The sequence below is a fragment of the Molothrus ater genome, chromosome 1 (genome assembly GCF_012460135.2).
Source record: "Molothrus ater isolate BHLD 08-10-18 breed brown headed cowbird chromosome 1, BPBGC_Mater_1.1, whole genome shotgun sequence".
NCBI lineage: Eukaryota > Metazoa > Chordata > Aves > Passeriformes > Icteridae > Molothrus > Molothrus ater.
In genome coordinates, this window is record NC_050478.2 from 37,990,761 (window position 1) to 38,017,480 (window position 26,720).

General features: G+C 34.9%; 1 protein-coding gene across 4 annotated transcripts in view; it reads right to left on the reverse strand.

The window, feature by feature from the left end:
- The window catches only part of ZNF385D (zinc finger protein 385D), a 416,485-nt gene that overhangs the window by 64,836 nt on the left and 324,929 nt on the right, over window positions 1–26,720 (reverse strand). For all 4 annotated transcript variants that reach the window (XM_036399870.2, XM_036399887.2, XM_054514328.1 and 1 more), the window contains one exon: window positions 3,183–3,345. In XM_036399870.2, coding sequence (XP_036255763.1) covers window positions 3,183–3,345 — 163 coding nt within the window. The remainder of the gene's footprint in view (window positions 1–3,182; window positions 3,346–26,720) is intronic.

Genomic DNA, 26,720 nt, shown 5'->3' on the forward strand with positions numbered 1-26,720 from the left:
TATCTAGCAAAAACATGCATTTTTATTATCACACCTGAACTGGAGAATCAAGAAATAGTAAAATCTGGTTTGTATAATGCCATAAAGTAGGCTTCTCCTTGTAAAGCTCATGTTTTCTGTTTTTCTGTCCTGACTACCTGTATAACATAAAAACTGGTAAATACAGATGAAGGAAGTGTGTTAAATAGTAGATAGCATAAAAGGTTCTCACTTCTCAAGAATGGCATTGCCATTATATGATGTCTTCATGATGTTTTATTTCTCAAAAACTTCTCAAGTTCAAGCCTTCTAATAATTCCAAAAGTTAGTCAGAAGTTAGTCAGTAGGAAACAAAAAACCTAACGACATTCACAGAATGAGCAGAAAACCCTCATATCTTATATTTTCTCTTTAACACATAATTGAAACACCAGGAATCCTGTGTGAGAGGTTTTAAGGAGTTAGATTATATTGTGAGCTGCACAGTGTCAATAACATGTGCTGGCACCACTTCTAACAAAATAGTCCCAGAATAAGAAACATAACAAATTACAGCTTTAGCCCTTGAATCAATTTGTATACTATGTGATTTTTTTTCACAATCCTTTATTGCGCAGCAGCACAGATTTCCTGATGACATCTTGTTTACTGTAGCTGCTAAGGGCACACAGAACCAGTGATCTGAAGCCCTGACCAATATGCTGTGACTGACATGCAATTCAGCATTTAACCCCTGCTGTAGATGATATATAAGAAGTGATATGTACTCGACCCTATAATCAGTCTATTTGGGATAAACTATTAATCTTCAGCAGACAGTTTTAAAATATTGTAGAAAAATCTTTTGTTCCAAATGATCACAAGGACATGGACTTAGTAATTTTCTTCTAGTTACAAAAGATTAATTTATGAATTATATTCATTAGTACAACTATTCCCTGAGAGCTGCATACTACTATCAGGATGTTTGACTTTTACAGTGATAATTTCCAAATGCAGACACTCACACAGTGCAATTTATTCTGCTGCTCAGAATCATTTTGCCCTTATAAGTTCTATCAAGCTAATACAGGACATAAGAACAACCAGAAAGGAAATAAAATCCAATTTATGAAATATTTGACTTTTCATAGTAGACAGAAAATTTCATCATTTGGCGACCCAAATTTTTTTCCCCTCACCAAGTATACATGCTTGACAAATGATAATTTACACCAAGGATTTTATTCTGTTGCCAGTCACATCAATCCTGACCTGTAATAACTGCATCTGGATAGAACTGCCTATCTTTGAATGCCACTGGTTGAATGGGGCTTTTGGCAGCTGTTGAATATGGCTCTCAATAATTCAAGAAATTGTAAGACTTTTATGTTTTTGCCAATTAACATAAATATGTAACTTTTAGAACCCCATTAGGGTCAGTGTTTCTAACACAGAAAAAATATATGTATTCATATACATAAACATATGTTTACAAACATTCTATGAAATGAATCCAGGAATTTGCAACCACGTGCAAATGGGTAAAGCTGAAGAAACTCCAACATAGGCCACTGCTTATGAGTGCAGCTGGATTTCTGATATTTTCTTACTTATGCTGATATGAAAACTGATCTGGACTACTGACCTTGGATACAGGGGAGTTCATATATCTTGCCAGGGATCTAAGGCTAAACTTGACAGAAAAACTCAGATTGGTTTTAAGGTACATTGGAAAATCCTTCAAAATTACACAGCATAAGATGAAAGCTTTTGAATAATACACTTTAAAGCTTTAAAGGTCTTCGTTTTCTTCAGTTATTTTCTTCAACAACTAGATAATATTTGGTAAACAATAAATCACTCTTTCACACAACAGCCTCCTTCCTGTTCTGAATATCTCAACAAGTAACATCACAAGACACTTTTTAAGGTATTTGTATATTTACAAACACATATTTCCCCAAAACACTTTTGACATTTTTCCTATTTTCTCATACTTAATTTCTTTCATCACACAAAACCTCTCAGAATATTTTCCTTTCTTTTCTTTGTGGAACAAAGACAAAAACAATGTAGCAAATATTTCTTAAAGCCATCATAATTATGTTATAAATCTGCATAGGAAAAAGAAAACACTGTCTATAATAGTAAGTTATAGCTAAGATATATTTATAGAGAGAGACATAGAGCTATCTGTCTATAACAAACATAGTGAAGATGTGCCTTCAAGAAAGTACTGCACGTGCTTGCAACGTACTTTCCTGTTGTATTATAGTTGGTTACTGTACATCCACTTACAATGCTGAACTTACTGGAGCAGAAGTGGTTCCAAACAAGCCGTTTTCAGCATCAGTAGGTAGGTCTCTGATGTTTCACAGCTTTGGGGATTTTTCTCCCGTGGTTATTTTTGTCTTGCTTGGGGAGGGGGATTGGTTATGTCTAAATATGCAAACTTTATGCCTTTATACACAAGAGCAGTCATACCTTCTGAGACACTAGACTACCTCTCAGTGACCTTACAAACTTCCTTTGAAATTTCCAACAATAGCTGCCTATTTAAAATGCCATAACAACCAAATCCTGTTGACTTTACAAATATGTAGATTTTATTTGCAAAGGAGTAACTTTTACCCACACAATAAATTAAACAATATTCTTTCAGTATGAAGACTCTTTGAAGCAGAATAATTGGCATCAATAGCACTTACCTGATTGTGTGGAATAGAGGTTATACAGCTCTTTTCCATTTCAAAACCATGCAATAGCCATTTAAAAAAAATAATGCAATGTTTGAAATTTATGAAAATTAGGTTTGTACTGCAAATGATTTTTAAGAGGCTTCTAGACACAAATAGTGCAATTTTTTTACATTGTGGTTAAAAAAAAATGTGCCATATATAATTACTGGTAAAGAGATAGTGCATACAGACCAGGAGGTTTAGATCAGTTGATATGTTAATCAAGTAATGAGTACTGCATTCCGTCATAAAAAGAATGTCAAGCCTCTTTTCACTAAGAGAAATCAGCTACATGACTATCAGACTATCACCAGCCTACTGAAAGGACTTAAAGAAATCAATATCACACAGAAAGATGGATCGAGCATGAATCAATGTGGCAAGCACATAACCAAACAGACATGGAATTAAACAAGAAGAAAAAAAAAATACAAGCCAAATCAAAACTAAACCAAACGAAACCAACAAAGATTGTCGCTTAACCTGTTTTGTCAGAGCTGGTATTGATGGTATTGGTAGTGATGGAAGTGAAGGTAGTCTTTGCGCTGTCCTTGGTAGTAACAGATTTCTGCTTATTTTTCATGGCTTCCAGTGCTTTGAGCTTCTTGGCATGTTTAGTGCCTTTGTAGTGGGCCGCAGCCTGGCTCTACAAAGGAGAACAAAATGAACCATGCAATCAGGCTCATTTCTAAATTGGCATTCTCTGTATTAGTACAAATACAGACTACCTTTCAATAATGGGTACCACTTACATTATCCAAGTAGTGACCAAACAGAAAATTATAATTAGAATGATGCTTGGAAAACAACGGAAAAAGTACTAGAGCCACGCAAATTCAATTAATACAGTATATTACTGTATAACAGTAGATTAATTTCACACCAAAATTAGGTTGTTTTAGTCTACCTTGCTACCATTAGTTTTTCTATTAAGATTTATACTGCTTTCACATAAAAAAAAAAAATCTCAGGCAACGGGGAGAATGGCATTCTCCTCCTGATAGCTTTGTACTTTTCCAGTTTCTATTTCAAACTAGAATTTTTATCAAAGCTTTCTTCAAAGAACAGTTTACTACTGACAGTGGTATCAGCAAATTCTCAGCAAAGACTGACAGTAAAAAACAAACCAAAAATACCCCAGCCCAAAACTAAAGCCCAAACAAAAGAAAGCAAAACATAAAACACACCCTTTCAAAGCCCATCAGCAAAGACTTAACTGAATGTGAGGCAGACATGGAATTATCTGGCTCCTTAAAAATAAATTTTAAAAAAATTAAAAAATAGAGAATTACTTTTGTTCACCTGCTACAAAAGCTAGTGTTTGAAATTCAAAGCCAGGAGCATCCTTTCAAAGGAGAAAGCTCCTACAAATCTTGTCACAGTTCCAAATACATTTTGGCTACTTCATATTGCTAAGCTAAAATAGATTTGTATATGCACTGCTATTAAAATTCATGCATTATCTTACAAATAACTTTATTATTTTTAGAGTTAACACTACCAAATTTATTCATTTAATATATGTGCAAGAATATTTTAAGATTAGTATTTGAACTATTAAACTGTATACAAAAACCACTAGAAAATTTGGATGAATATTCAGAATTTTTTTCTTCACTAATTATTTAATGTTTTATAAGAAAGACAGTATTTCAATTGATAACTTGATAATATGAAAAATTGCTTATATCTTTCCTTTTGAACTTCAAACTCTACGGAAAGTAACTCCATTATTACTTGAAAGAGAAGTTAAGACTTCAGAAATGTAGTCAAAATTTAGCTATTACAGAACTGAAAAAAATGAAAAGCAACAATTCTGGGTCAGCTCAGGGACCCATAAGGTCAGTATTTTTGTTTTAGAAAACGTGACACAATAGAAGATACTTAGAACATAAAAGAAAGGTAAATGCTTTCTATTATGGAATCAAAATAATCAAAAAATATATATATGGAATTTAGTGACTATAAACCTAAAGTATCAAATGGGATAAAAAGACACAGTCATTCCAATCACTAAGCTGCTCATGCAGGTAGAAGAATCCTGTATTATCTGGCATTTATTAGTCAGTAGACCGTTATTAAATGCTATTTGTTGTACTGAATTTTGGGGAGAGGAGTTCTAGTGATTAACTATGACTCTAAGGATACATAGAGGGAATTACGACTTTCAGCTTATACGAAAAGTCTCGATTCCTTCCAGATGCCTGAGATTTCAAAAGCATAAGATGAGTAGGAAATAAGTAGGAGCCCTTGTCTAAAACCAATTCACAATATATGTGTAAGTGCATACATGTGTAGATATACACACACACACTCTCTCTTGGATATTGAGATGCATCATTCAGTTTGGTTGAAAGCCAGTTTCTCTATACCTAAAATAATGTAAATCTTGTATTAGGTACCCTTATTGAAAGAACACTGGACAGTGAAGTTTTTGATTAGAAACAACTTGAACAGAAACAGCACAATCATGCACCTTTTACAATTCTCAACACATAACATTAAGACATACTGTAAGCCAAATACAAACAGTCAGAGGATGTTAATTATAATCAAACCAAAAGACCAGTGTTAAGTTACAATGATGCATTAAAAATGACATAATACTGTACACCCCTGTGCTGCTATCATGTCAACTATTTTTAGAGTTTCTAGCCAAATGTAATCATCAGTCAGCTTGAGATTCTGACTGCACTTTTTTCCCTTAACTAACAGTGTCACTAATCAAACATCTGAAACATATTCACAACGTGGTCCTTAATGATTAACTATGAATGCTGATATTAGTTTGATACAAACCCCAGCTTTCTTCACAGAATTGTTGGCAGACTTTTATTATTCTGTTTATTGTTTATTATTTATTATTATTAAGCTTAATTATTCTTTGTCCACAGCTCTCTCCAAATTCTCTCAGCTTTAGTTCCACAAAACTCATCTCAAGTTGTATGTTGGATGCTGAAGGAATATATAATGAAGGCCTATGTAGAAATTGGTGACCTTTTCACTGCTTTGAAATATATGAATGAAATTGCTCTAAAGTGGAAACACATTGCTCAAATTTACAGGTATGATAGCTGCTACTCAGAGTTTTCCATAACTTACTTCCCACAGAGTGCTGCCAGTTTACCCAGCCTCTATTTAAATAAGGTCTTCAAGTCTTTTTATGTCAAAGTTTAAATCTTTTTCCTCTGCGGGGACATGAAGACATCTAAGCTTGTTTCAATATAACTGTAGCTGGCATGTTAATGGGAGTTCTATGTGAGAGCAAACAGATTGCTCCTAAGCCTTTAACCAGCTCCAAATTAGATTATGCTGAACTTTTACAACCAAACTGGAACCCTAATTAAAAAGACCAAAGGAAAAAAAAAAGAGAAAAAGAGTTCTGTCATTATCTTTCCTTGCAGGAGTAAGATGAAGGAGATGCAAAAATATCAATAAACATATTTTTCAGGAAAGCAACATAAAATATGGTACCTTACTGAATCATTTCTTGCAGCCATAAGAGGACCAAATCATCCTTACTGCTTAAATGGCTTTTACTTGTAGCATATAAAATTCATTGCTGAAAGAGTATTTACTTATAGGATGAATACATAAATGAGATAGATCATAAAATATAATTATTCCCAACTTTCATGCTGAATTAAGCAATAATAGCAGACAGCAGAAGAGTGAAAAACAAGTTAAGTACTAGTTTTTGCTGCTAACCATGATGCTTAACTGAATGGAGAGACTGTATCATTTCAGAAAAGTGAGAAGAATTTCCTTCTGGAACACTTTTACAAAAGAATACATTAGAGGAATACTTTAGGAATGAGTTTACTTTCTTCCTTCACCACAGTTTCCATGTTTGATGCACAGAATTAATCCTAGCACTGCAAAGACAAGTCACTGTCAGCTAATGCCAGTGATGAAGCATGAGAAATACACGAAATATTGCTGGTGTAATGTTGTAGAGAACTTTAGGAAACAAAATACATTCTTGAAAAATATGTCCAACATGAAGGTAAAAAAATATTTTTTATCATTTATTATAATGATATATAACTATGCAAGACATAAATAATATGAAATATATTATATAACTAATATAATTATATAAATAAATAATTTAATTATAAAAATTTTTATTACTACTTTGTACCTAAGTTGAAAACTCAAGGATCCTTAAATAAATTTTGAGGACCCTGATCCTAAAAATTACATGTAGACCAACTTTGGTCTGTGGGAACTACTTCAATGAAGTGGCAAAATGTCTGCTAGCAAATCACTTTTCAATGTTATTTGTAACAACTTCCTACCTATTTGAGCAGTCAATTTAAGCATCTCCTAATATTTTCACCTGGTTCCATGTACCAGTGTTGAATAATTAGGGACCTTTCTAAGCCATATATTTTATAACCCTGACAAATTGCTCAAATATAAAAAAGGATTTGTCTATAAAATCTGTCTGTATATTTATGTTATAACCACACAGATAAACATACTACAAAACAATAAAAATACTGTATGAAGATGTGAACAGTTAGAAAACAGATCCATAGTGTTAAACTCAGTTGTATTTTCCTTGCTTAAGTGCAGCATTGTACCACAATCACCATCACAACACCATCTTATCAAGCAAATTGAAATGTGTAAAATACACTGAGAAAGACGAAATTTGATCTAGATTGTCTGTTTTAAACAGTATTCTTTTGCAATTACAGTCAACATATCTACATGGCAGTCTTCAATATGAGTTTGTCTGCCTGACTAATGTACTTCACTGGATTATATGCCTTCTCACTTATGCTCTTTAGGCAGCAGTGCAACAAAAACATTATGCTTAGTTTTTGCATTGAGGAAAAAAACAGGTCTTGTCCTATTCTCAGAGAATTTTTAACTCTGCAGCACTGCATCTTCTTTTTCATATCCCTCCTGATCCAGCACATGTTACCATTCTTCTTACAGATTGTTTTCCTGCCTTAATCACTCCCTCTAGGCAACACCTTCATAATCAAGGCCAGTTCAAATAAAAGAAACCTTTTGCAAAAGGTGTAGTGGATGTGTTCCACTGATTCTTTCTCACAAAATTAAATCCAACTATCTTGCATTATGTCTTTCTCTTTTCACAATGCATTTTGAAAGATGTCTGTTGTTGGTAAGGCTCCATGCTTTTACCTGGCTAACTAGTAGCAAGGCTACAGCATGCCTGCACCCTAAGAAAGCACAAAATTGAGAGGGCTGAGAGTGCTGGAAAGTCTTTTCTGTCTGCCTGCGACTTCAGAAGTTCACGCCATCTTTTTTTTTTTTTTTTTTTTTTTTCCTACCATCTAATGGATGCTACCCTTACCTCTGTTATTCACAAAAATAGTAGTAATTTTGGCTAATTCAGCAACAGATGTCAGGATTCTCCAGACCAAAAAGCTCTAAAACAACAACAAAAAATTAGATTCCCAGTTCAAACTAATACTGTCAGTGAGCTGGGCACACATGCACAGTGATAATACATAACTGCATAAGCCAAGAAGGCTTCTGTTCTTGATGAAGTCAGGGAAATTTCTGATGAGAGGTCTATCACATACTACCATAACTTCCAAGTACAAATATTTTCCTATAGTTGGGCTGTCAATAAGTATTTGAAAAATAATTTTACTTGTGTTCTAAGCCTACAAGAAAGTGATAAAATTCAAATGACCTTCTTATTTTTGGAACAAGTGTGTCATTTTTTCTAGCGACTCCAAAGCCTGGCCAGCCAGTGATGACAGCATTGCCCAGGGAAGGTTGCAGGGAAGGATGCAGCTGAGACATCTGTATCCTACCAGTTACATAACCAGAGCTGTTCTCCATGGAACTTCTCCTGTAAGTAAACTGGAGAAGTTTACGAGGAGAAAGTCTAACAGGCCTGAGATGCCCAACACTTGGTTCAGCCTAAAGTAGGGCTCTAACAGTGAGAAAGAGCTAAAAAATTTTGTAGAGGATTGTGCAGTCTTTTTCATAGAAATGTAATTACTCTATTTAGTAGGTAAGTTTTTACATGAGGCTATATTAAATTTAAAAAAAATACTTTCTTACAAGGCCCTCTATTTGTTTGGTCAGTGAGTGCACATGGGAAATCCAGAATTACCCCCAAGTCCTGTACCCACACCTTACCCACTAGAAAACGGAAAAATTCCACAGACTTTAGCAGTTTCACAGACACTGTACATGAAACAACTAATTACCTGTGCAAGCCTTAGCAGAATAGGAGATTAAGCAAAAACATATAATGCAATTTTTAAAGATGATGTCAACATGATGACATGGTTCATATTGAACAAGTATCCTAATTTCTGCCTGATACATACAAATTCAATCTGCAGTCAATTATGGTGAAGATAAACATTGCCTATCATTATTTCTACCTTCTGCTAAGCTTACTTTTATCTTCTGAGTTGTGCCACTTAAATTTTTTGAGCAGTCTATCACAACACAACTCTGTAATCCAATTACCCTATTCACTCAGGTGTAATTGTGGTACCAAACACCAAGGATATGTGGAACATGGCTTCTTTCAGATTTGTTCTGAGAGAAGGTTTTTGTCCCCAAAACTGTGATTGATCAATTCACACTTTCTCTAGAACCAAAGATACAATAACAGGTCAAGAACAACAAAGGTCTTTTCTGAAGAAAACAACCCAAAACAATTCTCCATCATTATGGCAGAATAAAATGCCCCAATATATTGTTCCCCAGATATTTATCTTTCTATGGAAAGAAAGCTCCCTCTTTCTGCTCCCTCTTCTCCTTCCTAAAGCATTTATTCAGTATACTCATGAATGTACCCTGAGACTCACTGATCAGAGTGAATGAGTTCTTCCTGAGCTCACCAGCACCCTTGCATAATTAATCTGCTCTACCCCACTCCCTGTTCTTGAGCTTCTTCCAGAGTAATTTCTGTAATGGTGAGAGATTGCACCTGGCAAGAGCCTGCATCACATTGGGAGAGATTGGCATCGACACCATTCTTATAGTAAAACCATCAATAGTTTAGTAAAATCAATTTCATTTTCATTATGAAAGGAATAGAATATTTTCATTACGGAAAGCAAAACCTTGTTTTATCTTGGTCAGATGAAGAAGGTAAAAATTTCCTACCTAACTTCACTTGTTCCATAGGACAGTATTTTTTGGTCCATGCTTGTACTATAAACTGCCATTGAGTTTGACATTACCTGAAATAATTTAGACAAGATACAAAAATCTGCCTGAATACAACACACTGCATTCTGAGGCAACATACACTGTGCCAAAATATATATCCTGAAGGGAATATAACTCAAGTAATCAATCAGTTCTCATACCTGGCATTTTTCCTTTAAGGACACTAGTACTTCGTGCAGAACAACAAAATTTTGTTACATGTTGAAATACAATAAACAGGCCATTCATTTTGTCATCTATTTTACCCTTTTTAATGTTAAGAAAAAGCAGTTTTAAGCTTATTTTGACAAGGTTATCAAGTTCTACAATCTGGAATTTTATATATTCTGTCTTGCAAAGCAATATGGTTGTTTAGGGGGATGCTCTTTAGAAGGGGAGAGGAAACATGGTCTTTTGAAAACTGCTGTCATCAATAAAATTAACTTTAACATTTAATCTCATCTTTACTGTATTCATTAGCACCATCATTTATTTTCACCATAGCAAATCTTAATGTCGCTAGAATTTCAAGAGAATATTAAACTCATTTGGTATTTTTTTTTCATTTAGATTAACCAAGTTATTAATCTCAGATTAATATTAGAATGATATAGAAAAAAAGTTAATCTATACACACTGCTATGAGCTATGCATATAATAAAATAAAGCATATATTAATTCAGCTTCCAGTTTTGAATCTGGAACTGATATATTCTAAATGGAGAACTTGAATGATATATGCTACTGCTTTTTGTAGAAATGTACCCCAGATTCCTTGCACTAGCAGTGTGCACCACCACACATTTTTTAAACGTTGTATTAATAACGTAATTTCAGTTCAATATTCAAGGTTATACACAAATTATGATTATTTAAAAAAACAAGCGACCCTGTTGAACTTAACATCAATTTTCTGAATAGTGTTGAAAATTCAGTTTTTTCTGGTGTCATCAAAAGAATAACAGTGTTGGATATGGAGCCAGCACCTGTTTGAATAAGAGTTTATTCACAACACCTAATTGGAGTCAAGGATCTACACATGCACTTACCTGCCCAGACACTCATTTAATTTAGAAACTTTTCACTGTTTGAACAAAACCCACTTGATTCCCTCAGCATGCATCTTGTGAACTCATAACTAGAGAAAGTTGAGTAGGTGGGTTTGGAGTACCTTGTCTGAGTGTTTTCACCTGCTTTCTGTTGCCAAGGAAACTATTTCTCTTTGTTTACCTTCACAATGAAAATCTCATTGAATTCTGAGTTTCTGATTTTTTTTTGACTGAAGCAAAGCATCATGGAAGAGTAATGGTCAGACACAAAGATACTACAAGAAATTTCATGCAAAACAGTAAAAGCTCAAAAAGTGCTTCCTTATGATTTGAACCTTATATTTTAAATTACAAGTTAATATGATTTCTATATACAAAATCATAAAAGAGAGTCCACAGAGTTATTGTAACTGCTCCTAAACACAGTCTTAATACTTTTATTGCAATCACTGTTTTTAATACTGTAATTACTAAAAGCTTTTCAAGTTTCAGTTTTGTGTTCAGAAAAATGTTGATTCAACTTCCCAATTATTTCATAAAAACATACAGTTTCACAGATTTTTCATTTTGGATTCTCAATATATATTTCAATAATTATTTTAATGTAAATATTTAATGTAAATATTTTCAATGTCCTTTAAATCAGCTCCTACCCATAAGCAGAAATTCAAAACCCACATAAAGAAATATAAACGCTCAAATTTCCTGATTACAACTCTATTTTATGTGAGCTTGACTGTAGGTTCCCAGGTTAAATCTCCAGCCTTCTTCTAGAAGACTATAAATATACATAAAATATCATTTGAACTTTTCCACCGTGAAAAGTTTGCACAGATGCACAAAGACTGATAATTTAAGGAGGGAAGAGTTTATAGATTCTTTCGTTCTCTTAATAGCTTGAAAGGCACCCATACCTTCCATGTACAGAAACATCCATAGAGAGGCAGTGCGTTTTCTTGGAATAAAAGAACTCTTAGCTCACTAGTTTGCTTATTTAGACACATTTTGTATGCCTAAAAGAGTTCTATGCCAGTAATTTGCTTAAAAAGTGCCATTACAGGTTTGTCCATAAGACTTCTCTCTCTAGGAGAAATACACATTACATAAAAAAAAGGAAAATAAGTAAAACGAATAAATGCTACCTACTAGAAACAAAAGTAAAATGTTTTATGTAATGAATCAATATAAATAGAACATAAATAGCTTAGTGGTGATAAAAACTAGTGCCATACCAAGAAAGTAAATCTGTATTAAAACTATTTTTTCTAAACAATTAGCAAAGGAGAAAATATTTTGAGAAAATAATCCAAAGGGAACAAAGGTTTACAAGGCATAGGAACTTGAAGATCGGTCAGTCTGCAATGCAGTTCTATTTATTCCTTTATATATTTTTTAATTTGTTTTGCCTTGCTTTCAGTTATCCTTGGGTGATTCTGTGAACATATTAAGGGTCTCAGTGAAGTTCACAAAATACTGTATGTACCTGTAAGATTTGCCACTGCTCTTCTACCAAGTAGCACAGAGCCTTAGCACTTTGTATCATTACCTTAACACATACCTAGAGTACACAGACCTGCTTGTGAGTAAGTCATTAAATCTGCCATTAGAGTTAGTCATTAAATCAATTAATATGCTTGGTTCTTAAAGTAATACATATATGTGGATAGATCAAGTTGCTCCAAAAGTAATGAAGGCTGAAAACTGGGATTTATTTAATGAGACGTGTAGGCTGTTGTACTACCATCAATACAGAAAAGGCCATGATACCTTCCAGTATAAAGCTGACAGGTCAGAATCTTTTACTCCTTTAAGCTGTTAGGTTCCATGTAGGAAGCCACAGTTAGGGATATTAAATAGTATAATATAATAGTATAAATATAATAAAACTTAAAGAGATGTTCTGACATCACTTACTGTTTACACTGTGGTTACATTTTGTCTCCTTCCTACAAAACTTTCTACTTATTTGATGTTACACTGAAATCTGAAAATCTGTTGGGGTTTTTTTTTCCCCATTGAACAAAACCAAATTGAAGATAAAAGAAACTGGCTGCAATCCTATAAACTTTGCTGGATATGAACAGTGCCTCTGAAATCAACTGGACATTTTAATGTTCAAGTGCAATAGGAGAAGTGTCTCAGAGATGCTCTATACTTCTACATTGGCATTAATGTTTCTCATCTCCTCTAGTCAAGCACAGGTTATCAGGTTCAAAACTGGAACAGTTATATGAAATCATAAGGTGTATAAAGTAAAAAAAGGTTAGACTAGACAGGTATAAAAGCCCTTTCTGGTTTTAAAGCCTAAGATATTTGTTTGGGCAGAGATTACTTAAAGAATGAAATTTCCAAAATTTAATGCTGAGACTCCAAAGTTTTTGGAGCAGGCAAATCTCTTCATATCTGTTCACAAAACTGATTAACAAATTTATACTTATTTATTTGTTCTCTCTTGTTTTAATGTTGCTCTTCCTTTTGTTATGGCAGAGCTAAGGAAAAGACAGTATGTCTTCCCAGTCCCTAAAAAATTACTTTCAGAAAACTGATTTCTTTAGTAAAAACCTGTAGAGATTTCTGAATTTTCTTTGAATAAAATGGAAATAGGAATCTTTAACTTCACCTCCAATGATGAACTGAAACTGTGAACAGCTCTTAGTTTGCATCCATGACATCTCACTGCTGGGATAATTAGCATGCCTCACTGTGCTTTGTAGCTCCCCAAATTTATACAATGGAGCATGTTGTACTGAAAACTTCTATATAAAAAAACCGAGAACTCTCAACAAGGAAATCTCCTCATGGGTTTCCAAGCTGGTGGTGTACATTTGGTGTGTATGGACAGTTTGAACTGATTTGGGCTCAATGAGCTTCAGGATGATTTCTGGAGTTCAACCACCACTGAGTACAGGTGAAGCAGCAATATGGGGCAGCCAGGTTCTTATGTCCATAGCTTTATAATTTTTAAAACTGATCCTTAAAAAATTTCTTTAATATGTTATGCTTAACATTACTACTAAATTGCATAAAGCAGTAAGTTCTTTTTCTCTTGGGTATTTATTCATTACTTACTTTTTGCAAATAAGTGCACAAATATGATTAGCTTTTGCAAATTGCTCCTTATTCTGTTACTGGTAAGTAATTTTTATAATTCTGCAGTGTAAACAGATGCTATTTTCCACTACACATTCAGCTGTAATGAGCTAATTCAATGTGTTAAAAACAACAAAAGATCTTGAAGAATGAGCTATTTGCTTCAATATTCCAACCTCCTTTGAAATCTGTGTTGAAATCACCAATGATAGGAAGTTAGAAAATTACCGTAGAAGCCCTGTTGCAAAAGAAGGGCTCTAGTTAATTTATTCCAATCCCAGCTGTGTTCTGTTACCTTACTAACAGACATGTTGCCCATCATATTGATCCAAAAGTTATTTTTTGACCAGAGCTAATATGCTTCATTACTTTTCCTGTAACAAAACAATATTTGGGCACAAGTTTTGCAACTGTTTCAACATTCACACTTATGAAATCATTATACACCAAAATCTAGAAACAATGAACCATGATATTTTCCTTGCCCTTTGGAAATGGCAAGGACCTCCTTCCTATGAAAGAGAGAAAAATAAAACCAAAACAGAAAGGAAACATGTTGAGTTTAGATTGTGTGGGTGAAATCCTGGCACCACTTAAGTCAACAGAATTGATGACATTTATTTCACCCTGGACTGGCAATTGAAAGCAAGTGCAATACTCCATCTGGAAACTGTGAAGAATTTAAAGATGGACCAACAGCCTTTGACTAAGCCAACAAAACCAAATGTACATCACAGAAACACATCAGCTGAGAAAAAAGTTCTGTTTTCACCACAAAAATGTGTCATAATCAACTTGGAATATGCTAAATGCTTAGCCTCACTATAGCATTTGTTTTAGTAACTGCATCATCTTGGTTGGCACTTTATACTAATATTCAGATGCTACTGGTATCTTGTACATAAATATATGCTACAAAATAGTGAAAAATAAAAATTAAGAACATCAGAACAAAAAAAAAAAAAAGAAATAGCTCAAATAGAAATGACTTGATTTTTCTGCTCTTTTTTACTAGGTTTTACTTAACACTGCTAGAGACAACCATGGGAATATTTTCCAATTTCTTTTATATTTTAGCAAATCTGTTTGAGAAAGGCAATTGTATGTGTGTGTATATATATATATAAGTATTTATGTTATAATTACACACACAGCATGGGAAAACTGCCATCTCACCAGAAATATAATATTAGATGGAAAGCTTTCCAGTGTGGAGTACACCTGAGTCATAGATATATATCCCCAGCAAATAGCCAGCTATAAGAGACTCACAGTTTTGTCAGAGCGACATAATCCATTGCCCTTTTCCTAGTGGGTTGCAAATAATTTGTGCAGCACTTTATGGACAGATATAAAGACACAATGCATATCAGAAGCACTACATAATGATATCCAGGGAGTATGACATCAGAAGAAGGCAGATAATCATTAGAACTCTCAGTCTCAACTGAACTTTTGAGACTATTTTTTCATTTTAAATACTTTCTCACTTTTGATCCGAGAGCTAGATTACATCTGAGTCTATCTCATAATACAAAACACAAACAAAATGTAATAAAAATAAATAGACTAAATAAATAACTCAATTTATGTCCCAAAGACTGTGCTTTATAGTATAAATAATTTCAAGAATGACTGGTATTTCGACATGAATGAACCTTAGATAGACCAAGAAAACAAGGACCCTACCTTGAAAAGACCTTAAGGGTGTGAGCTCAGACCATGGATTTGGAAGGGTAATAGCAGACAGCAAACATTGTGACTGTAAAAGAAAGGACTTGCAGATGTAGGTTCCTATGATCTACCAAATTATGACAAATACTTGCCAGTAAGTTATCTGCCTGAGGCAAATTAACTGGCCTGAGACAAGTCAACATTCCCAGGGCATCTTCCTGGCTTTCAGAATTAATGGCAGGAACCATGTCATCCCTGTGCCCGTGCATGTCAGTCTCCTCAGAGCCTTGAGAGGCCTCCACTCCCAGCTCTGGATGAGGTGCCTCTGTGTGTCACCTACTCCACCAGCCACATCACAGAATTGAAATGGCTTGGATCCCTTTCGTAAGGGATCTGAAAGATCTTCTATTTCCATCAGCTCTGACACGGCCAGAGACAACTTTCACTACACCAGTTTATGCAAAATGCCATCCAGCCTGCCCTGGAGCACTTCCAGGGATGGGCCATCCACACCTTCTCTGTTCAAGTGCCTCATCACCCTCACAGTAAAGAATTTATTTCTAATATCTGATCTAGAGCTGTCTCAGTTTAAAGTCATCCTTCCTAGTCCTGTCACTACATGCCCTTGTAAATAATCCCTTTCCAACTCTCTTGTAGGCCCTCTTTAGGCACTGGAAGACTGCAGTAAGGTCCTTCCAGAACCTTCTCTTCTCCAGACTGAACAGCCTTAACTCTCCCAGCCTGTCTTCATAGGAGAGGTGCTGCAGCCCTCTGATCACTTTCATGGCCCTCCTTTGGACTCATTCACTTCAGCAAGTCCATGTCCTTGTCCTGCTGGGGCTTCCAGAGCAGGACACAGCACTCCAGGAGGGACAGAGGGGACAGAGGGGCAGAACCTCCACCCTGCTTTTGATGCAGCCCAGGATTCAGTTGTCCACCTAGGCTACAAGTGCACATCAATGGGTCATGCTGAGCTCCTCATCCACCAGTATCCCAATCTTTCTGTATTCCTAGCAGGCTACTTGTCCTTTTTTACACTCTGTAGGCTTCCTTTTTGTGTTTTGCATTTCAAATACAAACTAGATATTACTTCCAGCTGAGTGGTTTAAGATGCATTAGCACCTTCAGGCTTACAGAAGATAAATCTAGCAGGTTGCTTTAGGCAGAAAACTGGCCAGGAATAAAATTGGGATCTTTCAGGCTAAGCCAAAGTGTTGACTAGCCCAAATATGGTAGGAGGACAAGCAGTTACCCGCTTTTTATGGATTAACTCTATAGCCAAAGTGTTTAATCAGTCATGTGCAAACATCTTTCAGTAAGTCAAACAGGTCTATGACTTCTACAAGTTCAGAAATATGGGGATAACCCTCCCTATATTTTACAGGAGAGACCCTCTACCTCCTTTGTCTGATTAGACAGACATAATTGGTCCTGCATATTACCACAGAGGCAGCAACAGAATTTAAACATTATTTTTGCAGAAAATGTGCAGATGTGGCATTTGGGGACATTGTTTAGTTGGACTTGATGGTCTTTGAGGTGTTTTCCAGCCTTAATGATTCTAGGATTCTATGATAATATGTCTGAATATGTGGTTATTTACAGTGCAAGAATTTCAGAAAATGACTTGATGCTAATGATAAAATCATCATCCTGTTTATTTATCCTTTGGTGCTGATAAAAGAGAATTATGCTTCTCACCAGCCAAAGGTCCTCAAGGGCCAACCCATCACTCACCAGTTACAAGTTATCATCACTTATCAGGTTGAAAATGCATCTTTGCACACACCAAAACAGCTTGCATTGAAACACCAGGAGCCCCTGCCTTGTCCTGAATGTAATTCATCTTCTATTAACAACATACTGAAATGAAATGAGCTGCTGTTACCCACTCAGCCAAGGAAAATCCTGCTTCATGGCCGAGTTCAAAACCCCCTCAGTTTGCTGTGACTATACATACTCAATTAAAAATGCATATTTAGAATTGGTGGGACCTTTTTTACAGAAGAAAGGAATCATGCCTGCAAAACACACAGATTATTATGACTGCAACAATCAGTTTCAATACTTGAATTAAAATTCGTAGTCCAACTACTCTAAGTTTTTATACCTCCTCACTGAGACTCAATCTCTTACAATTCATGTCAGGAGCAGCCATAACAAATTGCCAGCATGAGGACGTCAGTAGGGGTGGGGGGAAGGAAGGCAAATATTTTTTGGCCTTCACTTTCCTATTCAGGGAATACAGAAATTGACATCTTTTGGATACAAGTAGACCTTCTGAGAAAGATGATGTACAATCGTTGCTAATTTTGAAAATCCAGATTTAAATCAGTTGCCCATTTAAGCTGTCCTAGAACTGCTTCTCTTGTTTCTTACTGCAACTACCAGAAAAAGGCTGATAGAATTCAACCACTTTAACTTTTGTATAGTTTTTGTGAGCGAGTAAAAAACAAAAATATTAATTAAGGGTGACTTTGGAGAATATCTGAATCCTAAGTAACCCCAGCTGATGAATGTCGGGATGAAAAACCTCCTCCCAGTTCAAAAAAAAAGAAAAAGACTTGCACTGGACAGGGTCATGTATTTCAAGATTCTGTCTTCAAGACTTTCTGCTCTCTGGACTTGGACATACTTTCTTTGGGATAACTTTTTCTTGGGTTTCAACCAATAGCTTTATGATCATTTGGCATTAATAGCTCCTGGATGGCTCTAATTGTTCTCCTATTGTTTACTTTGTCACCTGAAACTTTCAATTTCTCAAATCACCCATTTCTGTCACTATATCCCAAATATAAACCATTAACTATGACAAACTCAGAGTCTCCTTTTTTTTTCCACATATTGACCTCCTACTCTGCATCATTGCACCCATTACTCAATACTGTTCATTTGTTTCTTCTATATAGCTCCTTCTCACTCTTGCATACCTTAGAACAACACACCTCAGTGTCTGGACCAGGACCTTTGTTTTCTCACTGCAGTCCCTTTTCATGAGGACATGATCCCTACTGCTGAATGCCACTGCATCTGCTGCTTTCTTCTTCTGAATGTGTGCCTTTTTTTTTTTTTTTTTTTTTTTTTTTTTGGTGGCAGCACCACTCCCAACAGCACTAATTTAGCACAGGAGAAACTAATAAGCCTACAAATATCCCAGGCTTCTCCCTATGTCTTATGCCTCGCTGGTTTACCATGCTTGTAAGGCCTGTCACCAATCAGGACATGGAGCTCAGACTCTAGAAGAACAGCCAAAATACTTCTGGACCATATTTACATATACATGATGTGCATTTTCTTAGCTCTCCTGTGAAGGAGGTTTCATTCTTACAGCCTTGTCACACACTGAAGAGATACAGATTAGGCATGTTAAATCATTTTGGAATAAAAAAATCCTTGCCCTTGAGAATTACACAAAAGAAATTACTGTAAAATGCATAAAAAAAAAATCTTCATTCTCCCAGTGTTCTAAATGTTATTATTTCCATATACTTGGAAATGTTTTCTGACATCTTCAGACATTCTTACTCATTTATTGCTGCTTTTCGCAATGTGTTTACATTAGAAATCTATTTTATTACAACCATTTATCCTTACATATGGCTCTGGTATGAAAAACATGCTAGAGAATAAATTGAAGAATGACAGGTGACTTGTGATGGGCTATTTGGCTAGAATTGTATTACTGAAAACCCATTAAAAATTTCTATTCAATAACAAAAAAATAATTTTCTGTCCTGTCATTATAACAAATGATAAGAGTCTTTGAAAAGGTAACGTAGATGGATGTATCTGTAAAATCAAAATTATGCCATATGCTCAGATTAATTACTAAAATATAAAAATAAACAGATTGTCATGTTGGAAGAACAACTTCTATGCAAGTGATGAAATTCCATATTTGGCAAACAAGGTATTCAAGCAGACAGAATATAAGGACCGAGGCTCAGTGATTACTTGATTTGCAATTTAGTGCTTTTATCATCAATTTACAAAAACCCAAAAACATCTGAGTAAATATCCCATAGTTTTAAAGCTACTGCATATACAATTGGCTTATTGAATTACAAGATTTAGACATGTTTTGTATTGGTGTGTAGACTGAGGTGAGAGATAATAATGCTGAAGTGTCTGCAGCTAATGAAAACATAACACCTTCTATTGGGTGGCATGGCTCACAGCAAAAAAGCAATATATCACTGTCCTGAAAATGACCATCAGGAATAGGAAAATGAGCTATTGCTAATTAAGCTTTTTATGTAAAAACATGATTGCTAATCAAATCTTTATCACCCCACCCTGTCACATTCTTTCTTCTTCATTTACACTTCATCCCGTAATCCTTGAAGTATCAGCTTTATAGTTGTCTTATATGTTGGGTTTTTTTTTGACACGTGATAGGATTAACTTGTGACAATGATTATTTAAAGAAGATATCTAAAATAAAAAAGTGACCATAGATGAAAAAAAGAATGGTACAATTAAACTATATCTGGTCATTCTGATAGCTAATTAAAAGTCATATTTAATTACTAGCAAAACATAAGGCGCTTCCTCAAGCTGAAATTTCATCTTTCTTGTGACATCTGGAAACCACCTTTATTACAAGGAAAAAAAAATTATTCAGTAATGACCACAATATAAGAAGAATTCATTAAATAAAGGAATTATGCCTTTGGATTTTAATTAGTTAATTGCTATGAAATTTGCTATACAACCTTCAGATAAATTGAATACTGATATTACCCAAACAAGATAACTAATTAAAAGCCAACAAAAATGCTTTTTCAAAAATTCTGAGCTAGCATATAAGAATTTTAAATTTCTACTAATAGAGTACCACATAACAATTCTATTTTTAATTTACATTGTTATAATTATTGCAATATTTGTACAGTAAAGTGAAAAAGAACATAAGATATTAGAAATAGAAAGCATTCTTTTATCATGTAGGGAAAGATCAACTGAACTTCTTATTTTTGTCAAAAAATAAAAAAATCAAAGCAAGCACTGACAATTTCAATACTCTAAATGTAAATTAAAATACTTCAGACAAAAGGCTTGAAGGCAAGTGATTCTCCCACCAAGGGATGATTTTCACTTGTCTCCAGGTGTAACATTATGTGCACTGATGGGGTGATCAACAGAACAGAACTTCTCCCCAGCTGTAATCAGGAGTGATTGATGGTTGGGACAAAAAAGTTGATTATCATGACAAGTCCGCTGATGCAGAGAAAATAGGCTATGCTGGGGAAAGGATAAAACCTGTTCAGAGACTACCTTATAAAATCACCTTTCTAAGGGATAAAAAGAAACATTTATACCCATCTAAAAATTGCTAACATAAATTAATTCAGTACATTTGCTATGCATTTGTATCTAAAGTTATCCCACCACAACACAATGAGACCTATCTAAATACAAAACAGAACTAAATCTATTTTTAAAATCATACTTTGAGGTCACCTCATCAAACAATTATATATATATGCAAGTACCTATATGGTCTACCAGTAGACCATTACCTCAGTTTAAATACATGATTTGAAATCATAATTCAGATTTTAAAGTCTGTGGGGGAGTTAGATGTAAGTGCCATATTGAATTCTTTGCTGAAAAGAAGTCAGCCCCTTTTAACCATTTAAAACCTTGAAAGACTTCACTTTCAATTGAGCTGAAAAGAAAGCTGCACAGGTGTGGGCAATATGCCCTCAAAAGTATAGTTCAAATGTGTGGTTTTTTCTTCCAATAGAAAGCTTTTAAAAGGAGGTATTGGGTTGCAATTCCATTCCTTCAGAGGATAAGGTTTCCAGCTGTTAGCTGTGATGTAAGTAAGTACACAGAAGAGCAAAATCTCCAGAGACTGCAAAAGACATGAGAGAAGTGATAAAAGAACTTGGGAGATGAAAAAGTCAGACTGGAGGTTCTGAAGTGGAGTTTGTTTTCATCGGGGCAGTTGTGTTTAATAGCAACTCTTTCAAAAGGAAACATATTTGCTCCCAGAAGAGGCTGCATAGACACAGTGGAGAAGAATATATTACAGGTACCTATGAGAGTGCAAATTTACCAACCAAAAAGAGAAAAAAAAAAAAAAAAAGGTGTCCAGAGTCTGTGTAACATTACTTGGAAAGATTTTGTGGGTGTTGGAAGAGAGTATCATCAACCAAAGCCAAGTATACGCACTACTAAAACACTACTTTACTCTTAATGCATTTTTAGAAGAGATTATTGGGGGGGGGTGGGAGGGGGAATTGATGAAAAATACAATTTGCTGCACATTTTCTTCACTTTTTCTGTATCCTAGACTGGGATATACCCCTGTCTGTTTATCTTTGGGGTTTTTTTTATGTCCTTATTGGTGCCTGAGAAAGTGAACCAGGAGTCACTGCTTGCTAACTGGAAGAGAAAATATTTTGCTACTTTTACAGTGAAATCTGCTATCTGCACCTACTATTAATAATCCAGAATCTCAGACTCCCTGCTATATAAATTCTTATTTTTAAAAATAAATGTGAAAGTAAGAACTTAAAACAGACTAAAAAAATAAAAGATAGACGAAGATCACACAACAAAGAGTTTAAATTTTTCTTTCCTTTGAAGTGAGGACTTGCTTATGGAAAGTGGTTTCAGTAAAAACTCCCCAGCACAATTATTCTTAAATTTCAATTTCTTGTTAGAGTTGACTGACTTTTCATGTTAACAGAAGAAGTTGACAGAAAAAAACTGCCTCAAACACATCTAAGTGTAGGGCAAAAAGTGAAGAGATTTCTCTCTTTGCAGCTTAAACAGGCAGATTTTTCCGTGAATGTCACAATACGGAACCAGAAGAGAGACTTCCTTTCCCCTCTTTTATACTGTCTTTTCCCCTGTCTACACTAATTCCCTCATGTGTAAATGGTATTTTTCCATGTACAGTTTTCAATGTACAATACTAAACACTGTCTTCTTTCCCAATTCCAGCCAAAAACTTCAAAGAAGCTCTGGTTAGCCTCTACCTGCCCAGCAGTAGCATTTTAATTTCATTCATATATTCCTCTATCCTCCTCAAGGCAAAAAGTCTTTCTGACTCTGTTGTAACTCAAAGAACGTAGTTACAGGACGAAATCCATTAAAACAACTGGAAACACATTTGTAACTTGCCTGGAAGACATCTCAGTGAGTAACAGATAATCCACTGACAGCAGATTTTGGAAGATCTAGGACCTGTGAGACCATTTAGGCCTGCATGCTGCCTCCCAGTATAATGTTTTCTGATACATTCTTACATATTAATTTAATCATTTCTGAGAGAAAGGAAATTTCTGACAGTAACACATACAGATGTGAAAGGAGGTTGCTTTTATTTCAGACTTTCTGTCTTATTAACTGCTATCACCTCTGCCTTTCCTTCAGCTCTTAGCAGTTCTGAGATCCACGCACACCTAAAGTTAAAAGTTGGCCCCAAAAGGACAAATACTGCAACTGTTCTCTTCAGTGCCACAAGCAAAAAACCTTTTCAACTAATTTGTCTTCATATTCCACAGTCAGAATACCAGCCATTAATCTTTTGCAATTTATAAACAGCACTATCAGAGAGAGCAATTGCCTATTCACGTATCATTTCTGGCAAACTCTAGTAATTTAAAAGAGATGTCAAACCTTCTGCACAATTGACTTGTTTTATCAAAATAAGTGAGAGCTTTGAAAATGAAATAACCTAATAGGATGAACAGAGGTAGGAAGCAAGAGCTAGCGAGAGCTGTCAAATGAAAACAAAAAAAAAGTTTTAGTTTGACATAATGTAAATCCTACACAGCAAAACATGATGATCAGCTGAATGTTTTAATCTCTTTCTACAGTGACTCTGATATTCAGCTGACATAGACATTAGACATTTCTCTTCCACCCTGCTTTTTCAGGGACCAGGTAGCTGAAAGCAGTAGATTTTCCTTTCTCCTGGATATATAGAATAGTTTAGATTAGAAAAGACCTTTGAGATTGTCAAGGCTAATTGTTAAAACAGCATTGCCAAGTCCCTGAGTACAACTTCTACCCATCTTTACCTTAAAGGATGGTGACCCAACTGCTTCCCTTGAGAACCTGTTCCAGAGCTTCATTAAGCCACTCCTCCTTCTACTACCACTGCTGAATGTGGCTATAGAGTGAATTTTGAGAGGAAAGTGTAATTCTTGTAACACGAATGCAGTGGACACGAAGGCACTCCATGTGTCCCCACCAGCAACCACCTAAGAAAGCAGCTGACATTAAGAATGTCTTTTCTTAAAGTTCAGTCACTTAAAACCTTCTTCTCCTCTACTGCTTTCTTGACCTGAGGCAATGTCCCTGTGGGCCTGATACCCCCAGGCTGCTATATGTTCTAGGACAGTACAGATTTTCTAGACAAAATAGGTTACTTTCATTAAAGGAGAGGAGATAAGGACAAGGATTATCAAGAGTTTCTCTAGCAAACTGCACAGCTTGCAGGCCACACAGAGACCACTCACAGCAGTTACTGAAGGTCATGCAGAATATTTAGATTTCTGCCAGTGCTTAAGAGACGAAGAAATAGTCACAACCTTATGATATCAGTCAGAGGACTCAGTTCAACACCAGAAGTAGTCCAAAAGTACCCTGGAGTTCAAATATCAAAAGTACTTCAAAGCTAAACGAGGTACTCTGTCAGACATGAATAATTTCTGCTTCTATGTTGTATCGATACATAAAATTACTGTACAGAAACTGAAAATTATGGGAAAGGTACTTTATACAACAAAAGAAAATTATTTATACCTTCTACCTAAGCATTTTAGAAAGGATTTAAGGAACTGGAGGTTATGTGAAAATTTATTGCTACTCTTAAATTCAGATTATTCTGGATTTCATAATCTAGAAATTAAGTTATTTATTCCATACATTAAAAAGTTTATATATAAGCAAATAAGTATGATTTTGTTTCAAAATTAATACTAAAAAAGGAAAATAAAAATAATAAAAAAGTTTGAATGCTATAGTATGGGAAAGACCAGAGTTGCACAGGATCTGACTGAAATTGATATTACCATCTTTAAAACTGTAGTCTGGGAAAGAGGAGGTAATTCTTCTAAAATATGCAGGCTAAGCCAATAAAAACAGACTCCACTGAATATCATATTAGGCAGAGGATATACCAGATTGCTTGCAAAATTCTTCATGTAAGCAATTGAAATGCAAAATATTCAGTGCTATTTGATTAGACTATTAGAATGCCCAAAAATCAAGTAATTAAATACTTTGTTAGTAATTCTTTATGGTTTCTATATAGTATTGATGCAAATGCCAGATATCCCATAGAAATCTCCACAGTAATCATTTTCTGTGATTACTTGCTACTTTTTACAGTGACTACCACAGACCAATACCTCTGGAAAACTATCCACTTTGAGTGTATTTCCATTCTGACTCATATTCTGATCTCAAATAAATATCATGTGCAATTCTGTAACTGGAATCAGTATTTGTTCCTCCTTACTATAACTCCATAGTACAGGAAAGATGGTTCATTATTAGAAAGAAATAGCATATATAGAGAGACAGTTACAGAAATATATAAATTTTATATATATATATATATGAATAAGTTTAATCTGGATGAAGTTTTGTGTTTGTTCAGGTACAACTGCTGCAATCAATACAATGCCATTATATAGTAATACTGATTTTAAGGGGATCCTGAGCTTCTACAAATATTTACACAAAAGAATCTTCCTTTAAGAACCAGGCTGATGAATTCATATAACACAGGCACATTGGTTTTGGAAAGAAAAAAAATAAAATGCCCCAAGATAATCAATCAATCAATCAATGTGCTTGATGGCTAATAATGCCTGCCAAAAGTGACTTTGCTTAAAAAAGTTGAGCGCTGCAATTCATGCAGAAATTATTTGGTTTATACCAAACCAGGATTCTAAATTTCCAGCTTAATTGTAAATCTGAATCTAACCCAGAATTGTTGTACATTTGCATGTACAACCAAACATGCAAAGAATAAGACCCTGTGTTTATAGCCACAAACAGAACAGTGATTGAAGCAAATAGCACTGATTGCTTCAAATACCATTTAAGCAAATTGACCAACAACAGATTTCAAATCAGAAGGGTAAAATGCTAAATTACTTCTAGTATTTAACTGTACCAGGCTTTCCTGGTTCTTAATGGACCAATAGTTTAAAGTTCCCCTCTCTTTGTAAAACAGAGACCACAGGCCAAGTGTGACCGTAAATGGCCATTGATGAAGAAATCCCTATTATAGCTTCCAAACTACAGAGAGAGATTTGTAAATTAGTCAAGCAAGTTGTCATATAATCTCTTGGATGTGGGATTACATTCACCATCTCTTGTCCAGCCTCAGTAACAGGTGCCTAATTTGTGAATACTCTCTGCCAACAGGCACCACTCAACTGTCTGTACATTTCCTTCCAGAACTTCACTACCATTACAGTTAAAATTGTTTCACGAAGCAGTCCAACAAAAAAATCTCTTAAATCAAATTAATCTGAAGAATTAGTCAAATTTATTTATCTATCAAAACCAAGGAACACAAAGATCATTTGGTCACTAAACTCTTATTAACTCCCTTTGCCAATTATATTTCCCCAGCCTTTTTTGCTGTACATCTATGCAGTTCTTTCTACTCTCCCTAGCCGAGTGAATTTTTTTCATGTCTTGTCATATTAGTGGATGTGTTCTAAACGCTCCAACTAATTATGCTTTCATTGGAGTGTGATGACCACTGTTATAAGTAATTCTTCACCTGAGGCATTGCCAATTTCGACTCATAGAATCGTGAAATAATTTGAGTTGAAAGTGACCTTTTAAAGGTCATCAAGTTTAGCACCTCTGCAAGAAGCAGGAATACCTTGAACTAGATCAGGCTGCACAGAGGTCAGTTCAACCTGACCTTGGATATTTCCAGGGATGGGGCATTCATCTCTTTGGGAAACCCATTCCAGTGTTCTGGAATAACCCCCATTTTAATAAACGTATTTCTTATGTCTGATCCAATTGACCCTCCTTTAGTTTTAACCTATTACCT